The sequence below is a fragment of the Gopherus evgoodei genome, chromosome 1, assembly GCF_007399415.2.
Source record: "Gopherus evgoodei ecotype Sinaloan lineage chromosome 1, rGopEvg1_v1.p, whole genome shotgun sequence".
In the NCBI taxonomy this organism is placed as follows: Eukaryota; Metazoa; Chordata; order Testudines; family Testudinidae; genus Gopherus; species Gopherus evgoodei.
In genome coordinates, this window is record NC_044322.1 from 273,453,106 (window position 1) to 273,467,998 (window position 14,893).

The 14,893-nt window shown below is 46.6% G+C and overlaps 1 protein-coding gene across 2 annotated transcripts in view; it reads left to right on the forward strand.

The window, feature by feature from the left end:
* Positions 1 to 6,831, forward strand: part of SEPTIN3 (septin 3) — a 29,243-nt gene extending 22,412 nt beyond the window's left edge. Inside the window, exons 8-10 of one of the 2 annotated variants that reach the window (XM_030547624.1) lie at positions 1,017 to 1,116; positions 1,566 to 1,617; positions 4,245 to 6,831. In XM_030547624.1, the coding sequence (XP_030403484.1) occupies positions 1,017 to 1,116; positions 1,566 to 1,617; positions 4,245 to 4,380 (288 nt within the window). In that variant the 3' untranslated portion in view covers positions 4,381 to 6,831. The remainder of the gene's footprint in view (positions 1 to 1,016; positions 1,117 to 1,565; positions 1,618 to 4,244) is intronic. The other variant, XM_030547629.1, reaches the window with a different exon arrangement.
* Positions 6,832 to 14,893: the final 8,062 nt, after the last annotated feature.

A 14,893-nucleotide genomic window follows, 5' to 3' on the forward strand; every position in this document is an offset into this window, starting at 1 on the left:
TGGAATCATGTGATTCTTCCATTCTGAGCCTGGAACGTGGGCACAGTGCTCCATGTATAGCAACCTCTTATCACCCAGTGATACAGTGACCTGCAGCCTCTTTAAAACAACATATAGTTAATGGAATGGGGCACTAGAGAAAAAAAGTACGATTTTAAAATAACAAACAGCCTATCTGCAAGTCTGTCCTACCTGGAGTCCTACCATCCCATACTGGTAGGCTCAAAACCTAGGTAGGCCTAGCTTCTTCAGACGCCCTCATGGGTTCCTGTGTCTGAGTGTTTTCAATCTCGTGCACCCTCTTGCAGCTCCAAGACAGTGTCCTTGTTAACACCCCCCCCCACACACACACACACCCACACACACTCCCGAGCTCTTTGTCTTGCAGGAGGCTTGGTCAAGTGTTGGTGGCTTTTGCCCCCCAGCTGAGAAAGTTTCATACCCTAGCAGGAGACTGCGTTAGAGTTGTCAGAGCAAACAGTTCTGGCACTGTCCCTTTAGGACTCATAGGTGATCATCTTGAGCCATCTCCTCTTTCCTTCTGGGAACCACCCCAAAGAGACCCCTGGGGAGAAATACTTCCACCAAAATATGAGTGCAGCAAACCCCAGGCCAAGGTCACGCCAGCCTACAGTATTAATAAATGATTTTAGAGAGCTCCATATTAATCACTCCTAAGATTCAAAAATGCCTGTCACATCTGAAGACTCACCCAGAACAATACTGCACCCATCTGCAGAACCCATGGAATCACTGGGAACCTCTTCAGGCTCAGCTCTGGCAACAGCTGTAAACAACCGTTGAAATGCTAGGGATATTGTCATAGTCTGCAGTGGCCAGTCATTGGATGGTCATTGGCAGTGAGTGCCTCTTGTCCTGCAGAAGACCATATGCTGGAGGGAAGAGGGTAACGGGGAAGGGTGGAGAGAGAGGAGTAGTATTACGGCCCATATCTCATTGTTATCTAGTGCACAGAGGAACAGCTTGACTAGGCCTGTCTACCTGTCTATCTCCAGCAGGAAAGCATGCCGTTTGCAGTGGTGGGCAGCGACAAGGAATACCAAGTAAATGGCAAAAGAATCCTGGGCAGGAAAACTCCCTGGGGCGTCATTGAAGGTAAACAGGTCCATCCTTCTGAGATGGATGTATCTACTTAGGCTCAGGCATGCAAAGCTCCACGTATGCAGCAGAGGTACCCCTTGCACATATAGTTAAACATATTTTTTAATCAAAATAAAACAAAGATATTTTCAAACACCTCTGCTGAGGGGAATTGGAGCTACCACTGTGGTATCACCACTGGCAGCGTATTGCTGCCACTCTAGAATATAAAAGGTGCCATGTTGCGGACCATGAGGTCACCTCACTTTTCAGGTGAACCCTTCCTCATGGTTTTAAGAACTGATAAGCCCAATAGACTGCATGTTATGCACATATAGCACTATATGCCCTGTTTGAAATATAACATCTGTGCCTGTCTGCCAACTGCCTTGACAATCGTCCCATGCGCTGTACTAATGAAGGATTTTTTTAACACTCCATTCCCCAATTTTCTCTGTTTACAGTGGAAAACCTCAATCACTGTGAATTTGCCCTACTTCGAGACTTTGTCATCAGGTGAGGCCAGTGGTTATGCAGCTGTTTATTCCTGATGAGAAGGGCTACAGTACTTATTGGAATGGACTTTCAGATAGAATTTCCTAGTGATAAAAGCCATGATAATGGAACAGTCTCCAAACAGATGAAAGTCATATTTCTTGTGACAATTCAATCTGGGCTGACTACTATAGGCAACAATCTTAAATTAACTAATTAACTAGCTGATCTTTAATGTCTACGATTGCTATGCCAACAAGGGGACTAGTTGTGATGGTGCTTGGGTGATGTGGATGGCCTGTGTGACAAGAAACTGGAGTGAGACCCTCCCTCATACCCCATTATGCAAACAGATAATAGAGGGGAACGCTTTTTAGTTGCTCCTGACTTAGGGCTGAGTTGGAATCAGTGACAAAGAGGGAAAGTCTCTTTAGTCCATTCCCAATCCCCAGACCATATAGTCTTCCTGATTTGGGGATGGATTAGAATTGACCAAGAGATAAAAAGCTCCATATCCCCAATCTCCAGTTCCCCTAAATTCATATATGGATTGAAGCCCTTTCAGGAGAACTGACATCTGTCCGAAATTCTGTGGGCAAGTCCCATAGTTTGAAGGCGTTGGAACTATGGGTGCCAGGGGTGCTGCCGCATCCTTGGCTTGAAGTGGTTTCCATCATATCCAGAGTTTACAGTTTGGTTCAATGGCTCTCAGCATCCCCACTATACAAATTATTTCAGCACTCCTGTCAGGGTTCCTTCCCTAATCTGAACTCTGGGGTACAGATGTAGGGACCTGCATGAAAGCCTCCTAAGCTTATTTCTGCCAGCTTAGGTTAAAACCTGGTACGCTGCCACCACCAAGTGATTTAACAAGAAACAGGGAAAGGACCACTTGGAGTTCCTCTTCCCCCAAAATATCGTCCCAAGCCCTTACACCTCCTTTCCTGAGGAGGTTTGAGAATAATATCCTAACCAATTGGTTATAAAATGATCGAAGACCCAAACCCCTGGGTCTTTGGACAATGGAAAAATCAGTCAGGTTCTTAAAAGAAGGATTTTATTAAAAAGAAAATGTAAAAATCATCTCTATAAAATCAGGATGGAAAATAACTTTACAGGGTAATCAGATTCAAAGAGCCCAGAGGAACCCTCTCTAGCTTTAGGTTCAAAGTTACAACAAAACAGGGATACCTCCCTCTAGCAAAGGTAAAATTCACAAGTTGAGAAAACTAAGATACACTAATACACTTTGCCTGGCTGTTACTTACAAGTGTGAAATATGAGAGACTTGTTCAGAAAGATTTGGAGAGCATGGATTGATGTCTGGTCCCTCTTAGTCCCAAGAACGACCACCACCAAAACAAAGAGCACAAAAAAAAGCCTTCCTCTCCTGCCCCCCAAGATTTGAAAGTATCTTGTCCCCTTATTGGTCCTTTGGGTCAAGTGTCAGCCAGGTTACCTGAGATTCTTAACCCTTTACTATGTATTTTGCTGCCCCGAGCACAGCAGTCAGGCAGCTTTCAGCCGCATGCCTGCTGGAGGTCTGCTGATAACGTGGATTTGGTGGCATGCCTGCAGGAGGTCTGCTGGTCCCATGACTTCAGCATACCCGCCGCTGAATTACCGCCAAAACTGGAGGACCAGTGGACCTCCCGCAGGCATGCCGCCAAAAGCCGCCTGACTGCCACCCTCACGGCGACTGGCACGCTGCCCCCCATGACTTGCTGCCTCAGGCACGTGCTTGCTGCACTGGTGCCTGAAGCCACCCCTGGCCTCTGGCCAGGAGGGATTTTATAGTATTGTATACAGGAGGGTTGTTACCCTTCCCTTTATAGTTATGACAACCCCTGTTTGAAGGTAATCTCTATGCCCTATAGATTAACAAGGTAGGTTTTTTTTAAGAAGCCCAATGTAAATATACATCAAAGTTAAAAACCAATCCCCTGTATGCTTCCTGTTGTCATGGTGTTTTGGCATCTGGTAGTGATGAAACCTCAGACTGTGACACAGTGATGTCATGGTGACATCACAATATTGCATTGTTTGTCCCTCACAACAAAATTCTGATGCTGGTACCACCTAGCTGTCACTGTTGGACTTTCCCCAAATCTTTCAATAAAAGGTGGTCAAAGCCCAGGCATTTTCTGGCAGTTAGTGACTTGTTGGAAGGAGTTGTGACTATGGGGACTCTTCCAGGGGGGCTGGTGATGACAGCACAGCTACTGTGGGCTTCACTGCACTACTGACCAGATGCATCATGGGGAATCTTTGACGCATCATGTATTAACTGCTGCTGGAAGACTGATGAACCAGTTGTCTTAACTGATACAACAGGATGCAGAATAGCTGACTCAATGGACCATTGATTGATCTGATCTGGTGTAGCAGGAGACAGCATATTGCACTGATGAGGCCAATGATCTGACCCAGTGTGATATATCCTGTGTGCCTATTTTATTTTGCTGACTGATGCAGTTTCAATTGGCTAATGTATTATGGCCTCCATAAAAAATGAATATCCTGTTCATTGGCCAGCCAGACTGGAGAAACCATCCCATTTATCTTAGAAAATAAAATAAACCCAGAAAGAATAACATTGACCCAGCTGATTATTTTTCTTATCCTCCATCTCCCTCTGCCTCCTGCAGGACCCACCTCCAAGACCTAAAAGAAGTGACGCACAACATCCACTATGAGACCTACAGGGCCAAGCGGCTGAATGACAACGGGGGGCTCCCTCCAGTTACCACCGAGACAGAGGAGAACCACGAAAGTAATCTGTGAATCACTCCTCCCACTGTCTCGATATTACAACCCGTCCCAGCTACCCTTGACTTTACTGTAGGCCTGTCTCCAAAGCATGTGGCACATCCTCTGTGTGTGTGTGTATGTATGGGAGAAGGAGCAGGGGCATACCTTTCTCCTTCCTAGAATGTCGTCAATCTTGTTTTTTTGCACAGTAGGCTGTTTGTTGTCTTCCCCTCTCTCGTGTTCTGTGGTTCAGTTGCATGTCTTGGTTGTGGGAAGTAGTGGAGGGAATGCTGGGAGATTTGATTTCTAGGGTTTGGGGTGTTTGGGGAGGATGACTTGGTTCTGAGTTTGCACATTTGAAAAGCATAGAAAGACTCCAAGGACAGACAGATTGATCAATGAGCACAATGCCTTCTGAATGGCGGTGGCATCAGAGAGTGGAGTTCCCTGGTGTGGATGGGGAAGATAGGCGGTTGATTAGGGGGAATGATAGGTGGCTATGGCATATCCCCTTTTCTCACTGAGGCCTGTTAAGAAAGGGAAGTGGCAGGGAGTTAGTGGTAATTTGTGGCTGGGAGGAGAGCATATTATCATATTTTCCAGTCCATGTTCTAACTGGAAGATGGGTGGTGGTGGGAAGTGAGCACAAATTAGATCTTGGACCTTAGGGTTTCATTGTAAGATCTAGCAGCTCTTGTTTTACCTTCCCATCACAGGTGTTTGGGAGGGGAAAGACGATGAAAAATCAGGAACACTAATTGAGGGACAAATCCTGAGGTCTTCACTCAGGGCTATGGTGACCAGACAGCAAGTGTGAAAAATTGGGACAGAGGGTGTGGTGTAATAGGAGCATATATAAGAAAAAGACCCCAAAATCAGTACTGTCCTTATAAAATCAGGACATCTGGTCACCCTACTCAGGGCCAAAAAGTGGCATTTAACCACTGCCCTGGAATTGGCAGGGTGTCTCCCTACCCCAGCAGGCAGGGGGCCTGGGTAGGCTGCCCCATCTTCTAGGATATTTCAGCTTGCTGCCCCCAATGTGCTCAGCCCACTTTGCAAGCCAGTGCAAAGGGTGAGGAGAACAGGCCCAGGCATAGCTCTATTGCTTCCCTTCCTGTGGGGCAACATACACCTGTTGCGACACAGCAGAGGGGCAGGCCCTGCACTCTCCTGCAATTGTGAATGCCCCTTGCATGACACACAGGGTAGGCTACTTGTGTAGTCACCCATGCAAGGGCCACCCATAATCTGGCCCCCAGGAGTTTACTCAGGCAGAACTCTCAATGAAGCAAATGGGCCAAGCCCTGAGTCCTCACTCAGTTTTTACCCAGTATTTACTTGGACAAACTTGTCTCTGAAACCATGGGAGATGTGCCTAAGTAAAAAAATGAATGAGGGCCTTGGAATGTGCCCTACAGTTAATCACTTGAAACTATGCCAATACCAGTAAGCATGGGTTGCACATACTAATGTGAACATGAGACCATCCCTTCTTCTTTCCCAAGCACAAAGAGCTGGGTTCACTGGAACTAGCTCATGGACAAACTGGGCAGAATTTTGGCTGGCCTGCTGGGCTCAGGTCAAGTGATCCCCTCTACACTCACCAGTTCTCAGCACACTCTCACTAGTCAGTTGTTGAGGACATCAGAGGATGTGTAGAGGAGGAGAAATATGTGCTAAGGGAGGGTGAATGAGAAGGGAAAAGAGACGCTGGCAGCAGAAAGGAAATCATCTTTCCCAGGACTGGAGTGAGTTTCCACACAAGAATACTTCCTAATTCTGTTGGGAAACATCATGGGATCCCTTTATCTGCTGTATAGGATTCTGCTTTCAGGGAAGGAGGAGAGAAAAATACACATGACCCTTGCCCGCCTGGCCAGGGCCACCCACTTTTGACATAGTGCTTGATACCAGTCCTTGAGCAAGTGAGAACTGTGGATACCTTATGAGGTTCCTTGCAGATTTTCCACACTGGGAACTTTTCCACTGGCTTACCCTGGGGCCCAGAACCTCTACCGTGCTTTTAGATCGTTTGGGATGAAATGTGGGCATTATAGAGATGTAAAGTTCGTATCTTATTTAATTGCTTTATGAAGAAATGCTTTTTAATCCCCTGGATTTCTTGCACTAGGGATCCCTTTCCCTTCCTAGCCACAGCTATATCATTCTCCAGCTGTCAAACAAATGTGGTCAGCCTCTGCACAACTTCCAGATGCAAATCGCAACTGTTTTATCAGTTTCCCCCTCTGATCTTCCAGGAGACGGCCCAGTATTTGATTAAGGGACTTGTCTCTCTCTCAGCACTGAGCCTGAGCCCTAGATTAGGGGTAGATGTAGTCACTGAATGGTTATATCAGTTTTCTTAACACTGAGGCCGCTATTTTGTATTTTACCTGTGGAGAACAGCATTACATAAGAACGGCCCTATGACAGACGAATGGCCCATCTAGCCCAGTATCCTGTCTTCCGACAGTGGCCACTGCCAGGTGCCCCAGAGGGAATGAACAGTGACCCACCCCCTGTCGCTCATTCCCAGCTTCTGGCAAACAGGCTAGGGACACCATTCCTGCCCATCCTGACTAATAGCTATTGATGGAGCTATCCTCCAATAATTTATCTAGTTCTTTTTTGAATCCTGTTATGGTCTTGGACATCACAACATCCTCTGGCAAGGAGTTCCACAGGCTGACTGTGCGTTGTGTGATGAAATATTTCCTTTTATTTGTTTTAAACCTGCTGCCTATTAATTTCATTTGGTGACCCCTAGTTCTTGTGTTATGAGAAGTAGTAAACAACACTTCCTTATCTACTTTCTCTACACCAGTCATGATTTTATAGACCTCAATCATATCTCCCCTTAGCTATCTCTTTTCCAAACTGAAAAGTCCCAGTCTTATTAATCTCTCCTCATACGGAAGCCATTCCATACTCCTAATCATTTTTGTTGCCCTTTTCTGAACCTTTTCCAATTTTAATATAACTTTTTTGAGATGGGCTGACCACATCTGCACACAGTATTCAAGATGTGGGTATATCATGGATTTATATAGAGGCAACATGATATTTTCTGTCCTATTATCTATCCCTTTCTTAATTATTCCCAGCATTCTGTTTGCTTTTTTGACTGCTACTGCACATTGAGCGGATGTTTTCAGAGAACTATTCACAATGACTCCAAGATGTCTTTCTTGAGCGGTAACAACTAATTTAGACCCCATCATTTTATATCAATTGTTGGGATTATGCTTTCCAATGTGCATTACTTTGCATTTATCAACATTAAATTTCATCTGCCATTTTGTTGCCCAGTCACCCAGTTTTGAGAGAGCCTTTTGTAGCTCTTTGCACTCTGCCTGGGTCTTAACTATCTTGAGTAGTTTTGTACCATCTGCAAATTTTGCCACCTCACTGTTTACCCCTTTTTCCATAGGCGGCAGGTTATATACATTTGTGGTGCTCAGGCTCCAGGAATATCCAGGGCTGGGGGCCCTGCTCCAGCAATATTTGGAGCTGGGTCTCTCCCCCGGCCCTGCCTGGACTGGGCCCTGGCCCCGGCCCCTGCGGGTCTGCGTGTCCCTGCCTGCAGCGGGTCCCTGCCTCCACCTTCCACCCCTCCCTCTGCGTCCCCGCTCCGCCACCTCCCTGCCTGCTCCTGCTGCCAGAGAACCGCTCCTGGCAGAACTATTGTCTGCTGCCCCAGGGTCCTAGTGCCTGCCACCCGCTAATGGCAAGGCAGGCTGCCCTTACCCTGCCCTTCTGCCCTAGCCCTGAGCCTCTCCAACGCCCCAAACCCCTCATTCCCAGCCAGAGCCCTCATCCCTCTGCACACTGATCCTCTGCCCCAGCCAGAGCCCTCATCCCCCTGCACCCGAATCCTCATCCCCAGCCAGAGCCCTCATCCCCCTGCATCATGAACCCCTTATCCCCAGCCAGATCCCTCATCCCCCTGCACCTGAATCCTCATCCCCAGCCAGAGCCCTCATCCCTCCGCATCATGAACCCCTTATCCCCAGCCAGATCCCTCATCCCCCTGCACCCGAATCCTCATCCCCAGCCCCAACCCTCATTCCACTGCACCCTGAGCCTCTGCCCCAGCCCTGAGCCCCCGCCGCAGCACGAAGCCCTCATCCTCAGCCCCAACCCTCATTCCACTGCACCGAGCCTCTGCCCCAGCCCTGAGCCCCCGCCGCAGCACGAAGCCCTCATCCTCAGCCCCAACCCTCATTCCACTGCACCCTGAGCCTCTGCCCCATCTCTGAGCCCCCCCCATCATGAACCCCTCATCCTCAGCCCCAACCCTCATTCTCCTGCAGCCTGATCCTCTGCCCCAGCGTGCACCACCTCCCCCTTCCTACACCTCCACCCCCGCCTGCACCCAAACTCCCTCCCAAAGCCTGCAGCCCTCACCCCCTCCTGCACACCCACCCCCTGCCCCAGCCTGGAGCCTGCACCCAGCACCCAAACTCCCTCCCAAAGCCTGCACCCCTCCTGCACCCTAATCCCCAGCCCAGGACCTGCACCCCAGACCTCCCCCCTGAAACCCCGCCCAGAGCCTTAGGCAGGTGGAGGCGGAGTTTGAGGGGGCGGAGTTGGGGGGGTGGGTTCTGGGCACCACCAAAATTTCTACGAACTTTCCTCCCATGCCTTTTTCCAGATCATTTATGAATATGTTGAATAGGACTGATCCCTGTACAGACCCCTGGGGGACACCACTTTTTACCTCTCTCCATTCTGAAAACTGACCATTTACTCCTACCCTTTGTTTCCTATCTTTTAACCAGTTACCAATCCATGAGAGAACTGTCCCTCTTATCCTGTGGCAGTTTATTCTGCGTAAGAGCCTTTGATGAGGGACCTTGTCAAAGGTTTTCTGAAAATATAATTACACTATATCCACTAGATCCCCTTGGTCCACATGTTTGTTGACCTCCTCAAAGAATTCCAGTAGATTCATGAGGCATGATTTCCCTTTTCTAAAACCATGTTGACTCTTCCTCAACAAATTATGTTAATCTATATGTCTGACAATATTGTTCTTTATTATAGTTTCAACCAGTTTGCCCGGTACTGAAGTCAGGCTTACAGGCATGTAATTGCCAGGATCACCTCTAGAGCCCTTTTTTAAAATTGGTGTCACATTCGCTATCCTCCAGTCATCTGGTACAGAGGCTGATTTAAATGCTAGGTTACAGACTACAGTTAGTAGTTCTGCAATTTCACATCTGAGTTCCTTCAGAATTCTTGGGTGAATGCCATCTGGTCCTGGTGACTGATTGCTGTTTAATTTATCAATTTGTTCTAAAACCTCCTCTAATGATACCTCAATCTGGGACAGTTCCTCAGATTTGTCACCTAAAAAGAATGGCTCAGGTTTGGGAATCTCCTTCACATCCTCAGCCATGAAGACCAATGCAAAGAATTCATTTAGTTTCTCTGCAACGGCCTTATCGTCCTTGAGAGCTTCTTTAGCACTTCGATCGTCCAGTGGCCCCACTGGTTGTTTAGCAGGCTTCCTACTTCTGATGTACTTAAAAGAAAATTGCTATTACTTTTTGATTCTTTGGCTAACTCTTCCTGCTTTGGAGTGGAGTCTCTAACGCTGAAGCCCAAGCATTCCTCTTTCTAGCTCAGCTGTTTAGAATGCAGTGAGACTGACAAAGATGGCAGAGAGCTGCTGGAATCACTCCAACCTGATGACAAGTGCAATGAGTTTGGTGATTTTTGATCCTAAGAGGATGCAGGTCCCATGATTAGTGGTCATCCCTTAGTAGTAGAAGAGCAGTAGGTCACATCTGAGATGTGTTTGCAGTGCTGAGTCATCCAGCATGGCAACCAGCAGAAAGAGCTGTAGGTCAGGATGGAGGTGTTCTGGAAGAGCTGTATAGCAGGGTGTGTTGCCGTTGAGGTATGCTGGCAGAACCGCATGAAGCCTAGGACTGGAAGACCAGGGAGTGCTCTAGAAGTGACATGCATGAGTAGAGTTGCGTCAGAGAAGACTGCGCTGGGTCTGTGGTGTTAGCTAGTGCAGTCTCTGCAGGCCAAAAGGCTCTTCAGCATTGCTCTTGTCTGTCAATACAGATCAGCCATTCTCAACATTACTAAGTGTAAAGGCCCCCATCAGCCCTGCTCTGTCCATCTCTTCATATCAACTCCTCCCAGCTCCATTGCATGGAGAGGGCCTTCATTGCCGCTCCCATCCTTCCACCTGGGTCAGGCATTCTCAGCCCTAGTGTACGTCAAAGGCCTCTTCAGTGCTGCCTCCATCCATATCAGCTGTTCCCAGCCCTAATGGAGGGTGAAAACAGCTTCTGTAGTGCTTCTCTCCATCCAGCCATTCGCAGACTAATCCAGGGCAAAAGCCTCTGCAGAACTATTCCTGTCTGTCCATCAAATTCAGCTGTTTTAAACCCCACTGAAGGGCAAAAGCATCGTCAATGCCGCTTCTGCCATCAATCCATCTCAGCTGTCCTCAACCCACCAGGGGCCTCTGCTCCTGAGCAGTTAAACATATCAGCTGTCCCTAGCCCCGCTGCAGAGTGAAGGTCTCTTCAGTGTTGCAGCTGCCCATAAGCCTTCATCTTAGCTGCTTTCAGACAGCTGCTCGGGGAAGGCTGCCCCTGCCCATACAGCAGGACAAAGATTCCATCAGTGCTTCCCCTCGCCATCAGGCTGAAGGAGGGAGCCTAAGCCCTGCCATGCTGGGGAAACTAAGGCTATGTCTACACTGAGATAAAATGCCTGCTGCACGGCTGTGGCTGGTCTGGGTCAGCTGCCTTGAGTTCAGGCTGCAGGGCTATAAAATTGCAGTGTAGGTGCTTGGGCTGGAGCTTGGGCTCTGAGACCTCATAAGGGGGGAGGGTCTCAGAGGCCAAGCTCCAGTCTGAGCCCAAATGTCTACAATGCAATTCAACAGCCCTGTAGCCCAAGCCCCGTGAGCCTGAGTTTGCTGGCCAGAGCTTTGAGACTTGCTGACACAGGTTTTTTTTATCGCAGTATAGATGTACCTAAAACACTCAAGCTGGCTTCCCCACTAACCACATCTGTTCATGCTGAACATACCAGAGTATTACCAACTTCAGTAACATCAGAATGTCTTTGTGCCGTGGTAAGGTCATTTCTGTGACTTTGGGGCCTGAAGAATGGTCATTGCAGAGTGTGGATACTTCCCTGGCTAACTGAGGAATGGCCAGTTCCAAGCCACATGCACAAAAGTGACCGATTTCCCTTTGTCTGTAACTTGGATTATAAGTATTAGGGCCATGCTCTGTGATCTGTGTCAACGGGGCTCATGTATGTGGAAGGATGGTAGTAGATATGGTCTTCTGAGAAAAAACTTGGGCCTGGTCATCCAAGCAGGGATTCCAGTTCTCTTGTGCCACTCACGGACCCCCTGTGTAAGATGATCTTCCTTAACAGACATTATTTTACTGACACTCATACAATATGCTAAGCATTTTCCTAACATATAGGGATTGATTGTCCAACCTTTTCTCAAGCAAGTGAACACTTGCTTGTTCATGCAAGCAGCCCTAGTGACTTCAAAGTCTGACTCTTCCAGTTAAGAGGTGTTCACCAAGATGAATATCGGTTGCACAACCTAGCTCATATGGGAAAGGATGGTCCAGTGATTAGGACACTGGCTTAGGATGTGGAAGATCTGCTTTCAATCCCCTGCTCTGCCCAGACATCCTTTGTGACCTTGGGCAAGTCATTCATCTCTCCGTGCCTCAGTTTCTCATCTGCATAATGGGGATAATAATGCATCCCTACCTCACAAGAGGATAACTGCATTACAGATTGTGAAGTACTCTGAGATCTACTGATGAAAAGTGCTATATAAGAAATAGGTATTCTTATTATTACTGTAATGGGAAAAAGTGTCATGTTAGCATGTTAACTAACATGTTAAACATGGTTTTACCCTTGGTGTGGACAAGGACAGTTGCGTTAAAAAATGTGTTAACTCATCATGGTTAATCCTATGGGGAACTAACCCTGACCAGCTCATGTCTTTAAACATATCTGTCCTTGTTCACACTAAGGATAAAGCTGTATGTAACACAATGAGGTCCTATTCCATGCCTATGGCACCTATGTGCTATGGTTGGTTGGTAAATAAGTAAGTAAATAAATAAGTTAATTAATTCATTAATAGCAGCAACATCGTGTTAGTCAAAACATTCTCTAACGGGAGGCTTTCATTCCCAGTACAGACAAGGCCTAAGAAGACATCTGGAAAGAGGTAAATATATAAGTGAAGTGCTCAAGGACTGAACTGGCCGTGTCTTGGTAAGAGAGAGAGTTAATGACACAGTGTGTTGGGTTTTTTTGTAAAATGTAAAGATTTTCCCCCAAGGACACTTAACATTGTCCACCAGTAAATACAACTGGGAAAATTTTGAACCTCACTGGAAACATCAGATACTGATGCAGATCAGATGCTGCAGTGAGCTCTTCCCTGGAGAAAACATATTATTTAATAAAATACTAATAATTAATACAATAACTATACTCTGTAAGTATGCAGTGCTTTTTATCCAGAGATCTCAAAGCACTTTACAAAAGTGGGTACCAGTTACTCCCATTTTCAGATATAAACTGAGGCAAAGAGATTACACAACTTGTCTGTAAACAGCCAGCAAATCAGAGACACAGCTGTGCATAGAATCCACACCTCCTGAGTACCAGTTATGCTGCCTCTCCCATCATCATGTGCTTTTAAAAACCAAGGGTGGGAAACATCCTGTACCTTGAATGAACCACTTGTTGTGGTTTGAAAAAACAATAAGGAACCTAGGGTCACTTCTTAACAGCTTATTTCTTCCTCAAAAGCATGGGCCAAACTCTGAGCATGCTCCTCTGATGTTGGCTATCATGCCCACCTTCTCTCTCCTTTCCAGCCCCCATATCCTTTATGCAGCACCTTCCCATGCAGCTTCCCATGTACCCCTGAGTTTAAGAAAGATATAGAGCTGCTGATTTCAGAACAAATGCCAGTACAGTGCAGTGGATCAGTTGGTGATGCCCAACAACAAACACGTGACTCCACTATTAAAGCTGGATGTTCCCGCCCAACATATTTCAACTAATAGTGGGTGAAAAAGCACCCTAAGTTCTCCTTTCTCCCCACTGCCAACCTGAAAATCATTTGGTGCATCCCAAAATCTGATGTATCTTAGTATAGAACTCCACAGAGAACGAAAAAAAGCCCCTTAGCAATCAGGGGACATCTACTCCCCTTCGATGTTATTTATGAATCTGTATGGAAGCTCCAGGGCACCAAGACTTACAGGGCAGAGAGAGAAAAGAAATAAATGGTGACTCCTGCCTTGGTTCTGGAAATACTGTGCCACCATCAGCCATTCAAGACGCACACACCGGTTTTCAGAAATCTAGACCCTACTTCTTTCTTTTGGAAGCAAGTGCCATGGAAGACAGTTCATTTTACTTGAGAGACGGTAGAGCAAGACATGGAAGCATGAACAAGCAAATGAAACCGGGTTCCTGGCACTCCCGTACACTGACAGTATCATGATGGAGTCTTCTTGTATCAGTCCGGTGCTGGCCGAGAAAGAACGAAATCACACAAACTTGTGGTGTAAATGTCGCTAGACTTAACTTTCTATCTGTGTTGTATGATTAAACAAAATGTCACCATTTGAACAAGTGCCTGTCTTGTTTCTTCTTTGTTTTGTTTTTTTACACTTCATTTTTTTACCCTCCCCTGTACAGTCAGAGTTGCCCCAATCCCATACAATATCCATCTGGCACTATCCTTGTGTAGCACAATCCTACAACTACAGGTAGGGGCCTGTCCAGGTAACAAGAATAATAAACAAAAATAAGATCTGGAAAAGAGAAGTTAGGTCACATCTTGCTTGCTGCCTCCCAATCCCCCATCCAGTGCTGACTGATTCCTTACATCTCGTATATTATCCTGGACTTTGTTCAAGCTGATTTTAATCACTCCAGTGATGAGACTTCCCCCTCTTCTCTTGGGAGAACACTTCACTGCTTAAGAGACCAGGCAAAGTTCCTTGATATTTGGCTGGGATATTTCTTTGCTTCCTTTAAATTACAGCACTCAGAGACAGAGAAGACCTATTAGATAATCTTCTCATGCAGGATAGTTTCCAACTAGAGGATGTGTCATATATTAAAGTGGTAACCCCTACTATTCCTACATATACTCCCTAAAACATCCTGAACTATTCTTGCTGCTTGGTGTTTACACCTTTCAGAGTCTCCCAGTTGTCATTTAGCAACACTAAATATTTCTCTTTCTCTTTCTTCACAAGTCAACATGCCAGCCTCTTTAATGATCTGGGTTGCTCTTCTCTCAACTCCCATCAGTGTTGGGATGCTTTTCTGAAATCTGATGATGTCATGAAGACCAGAACTTGAAGTAGGAAGGCTAGATGGAATCAGCCCTTCTAGAAGATACCCTCCAAGCTTCTTCTTAATTCAAAGTCTGGCCTAAACCTGCACAAGCCAGGGTCCTCACAGGCAGGGAACTGGTGGAGATGAATCAGATCTGCTCACA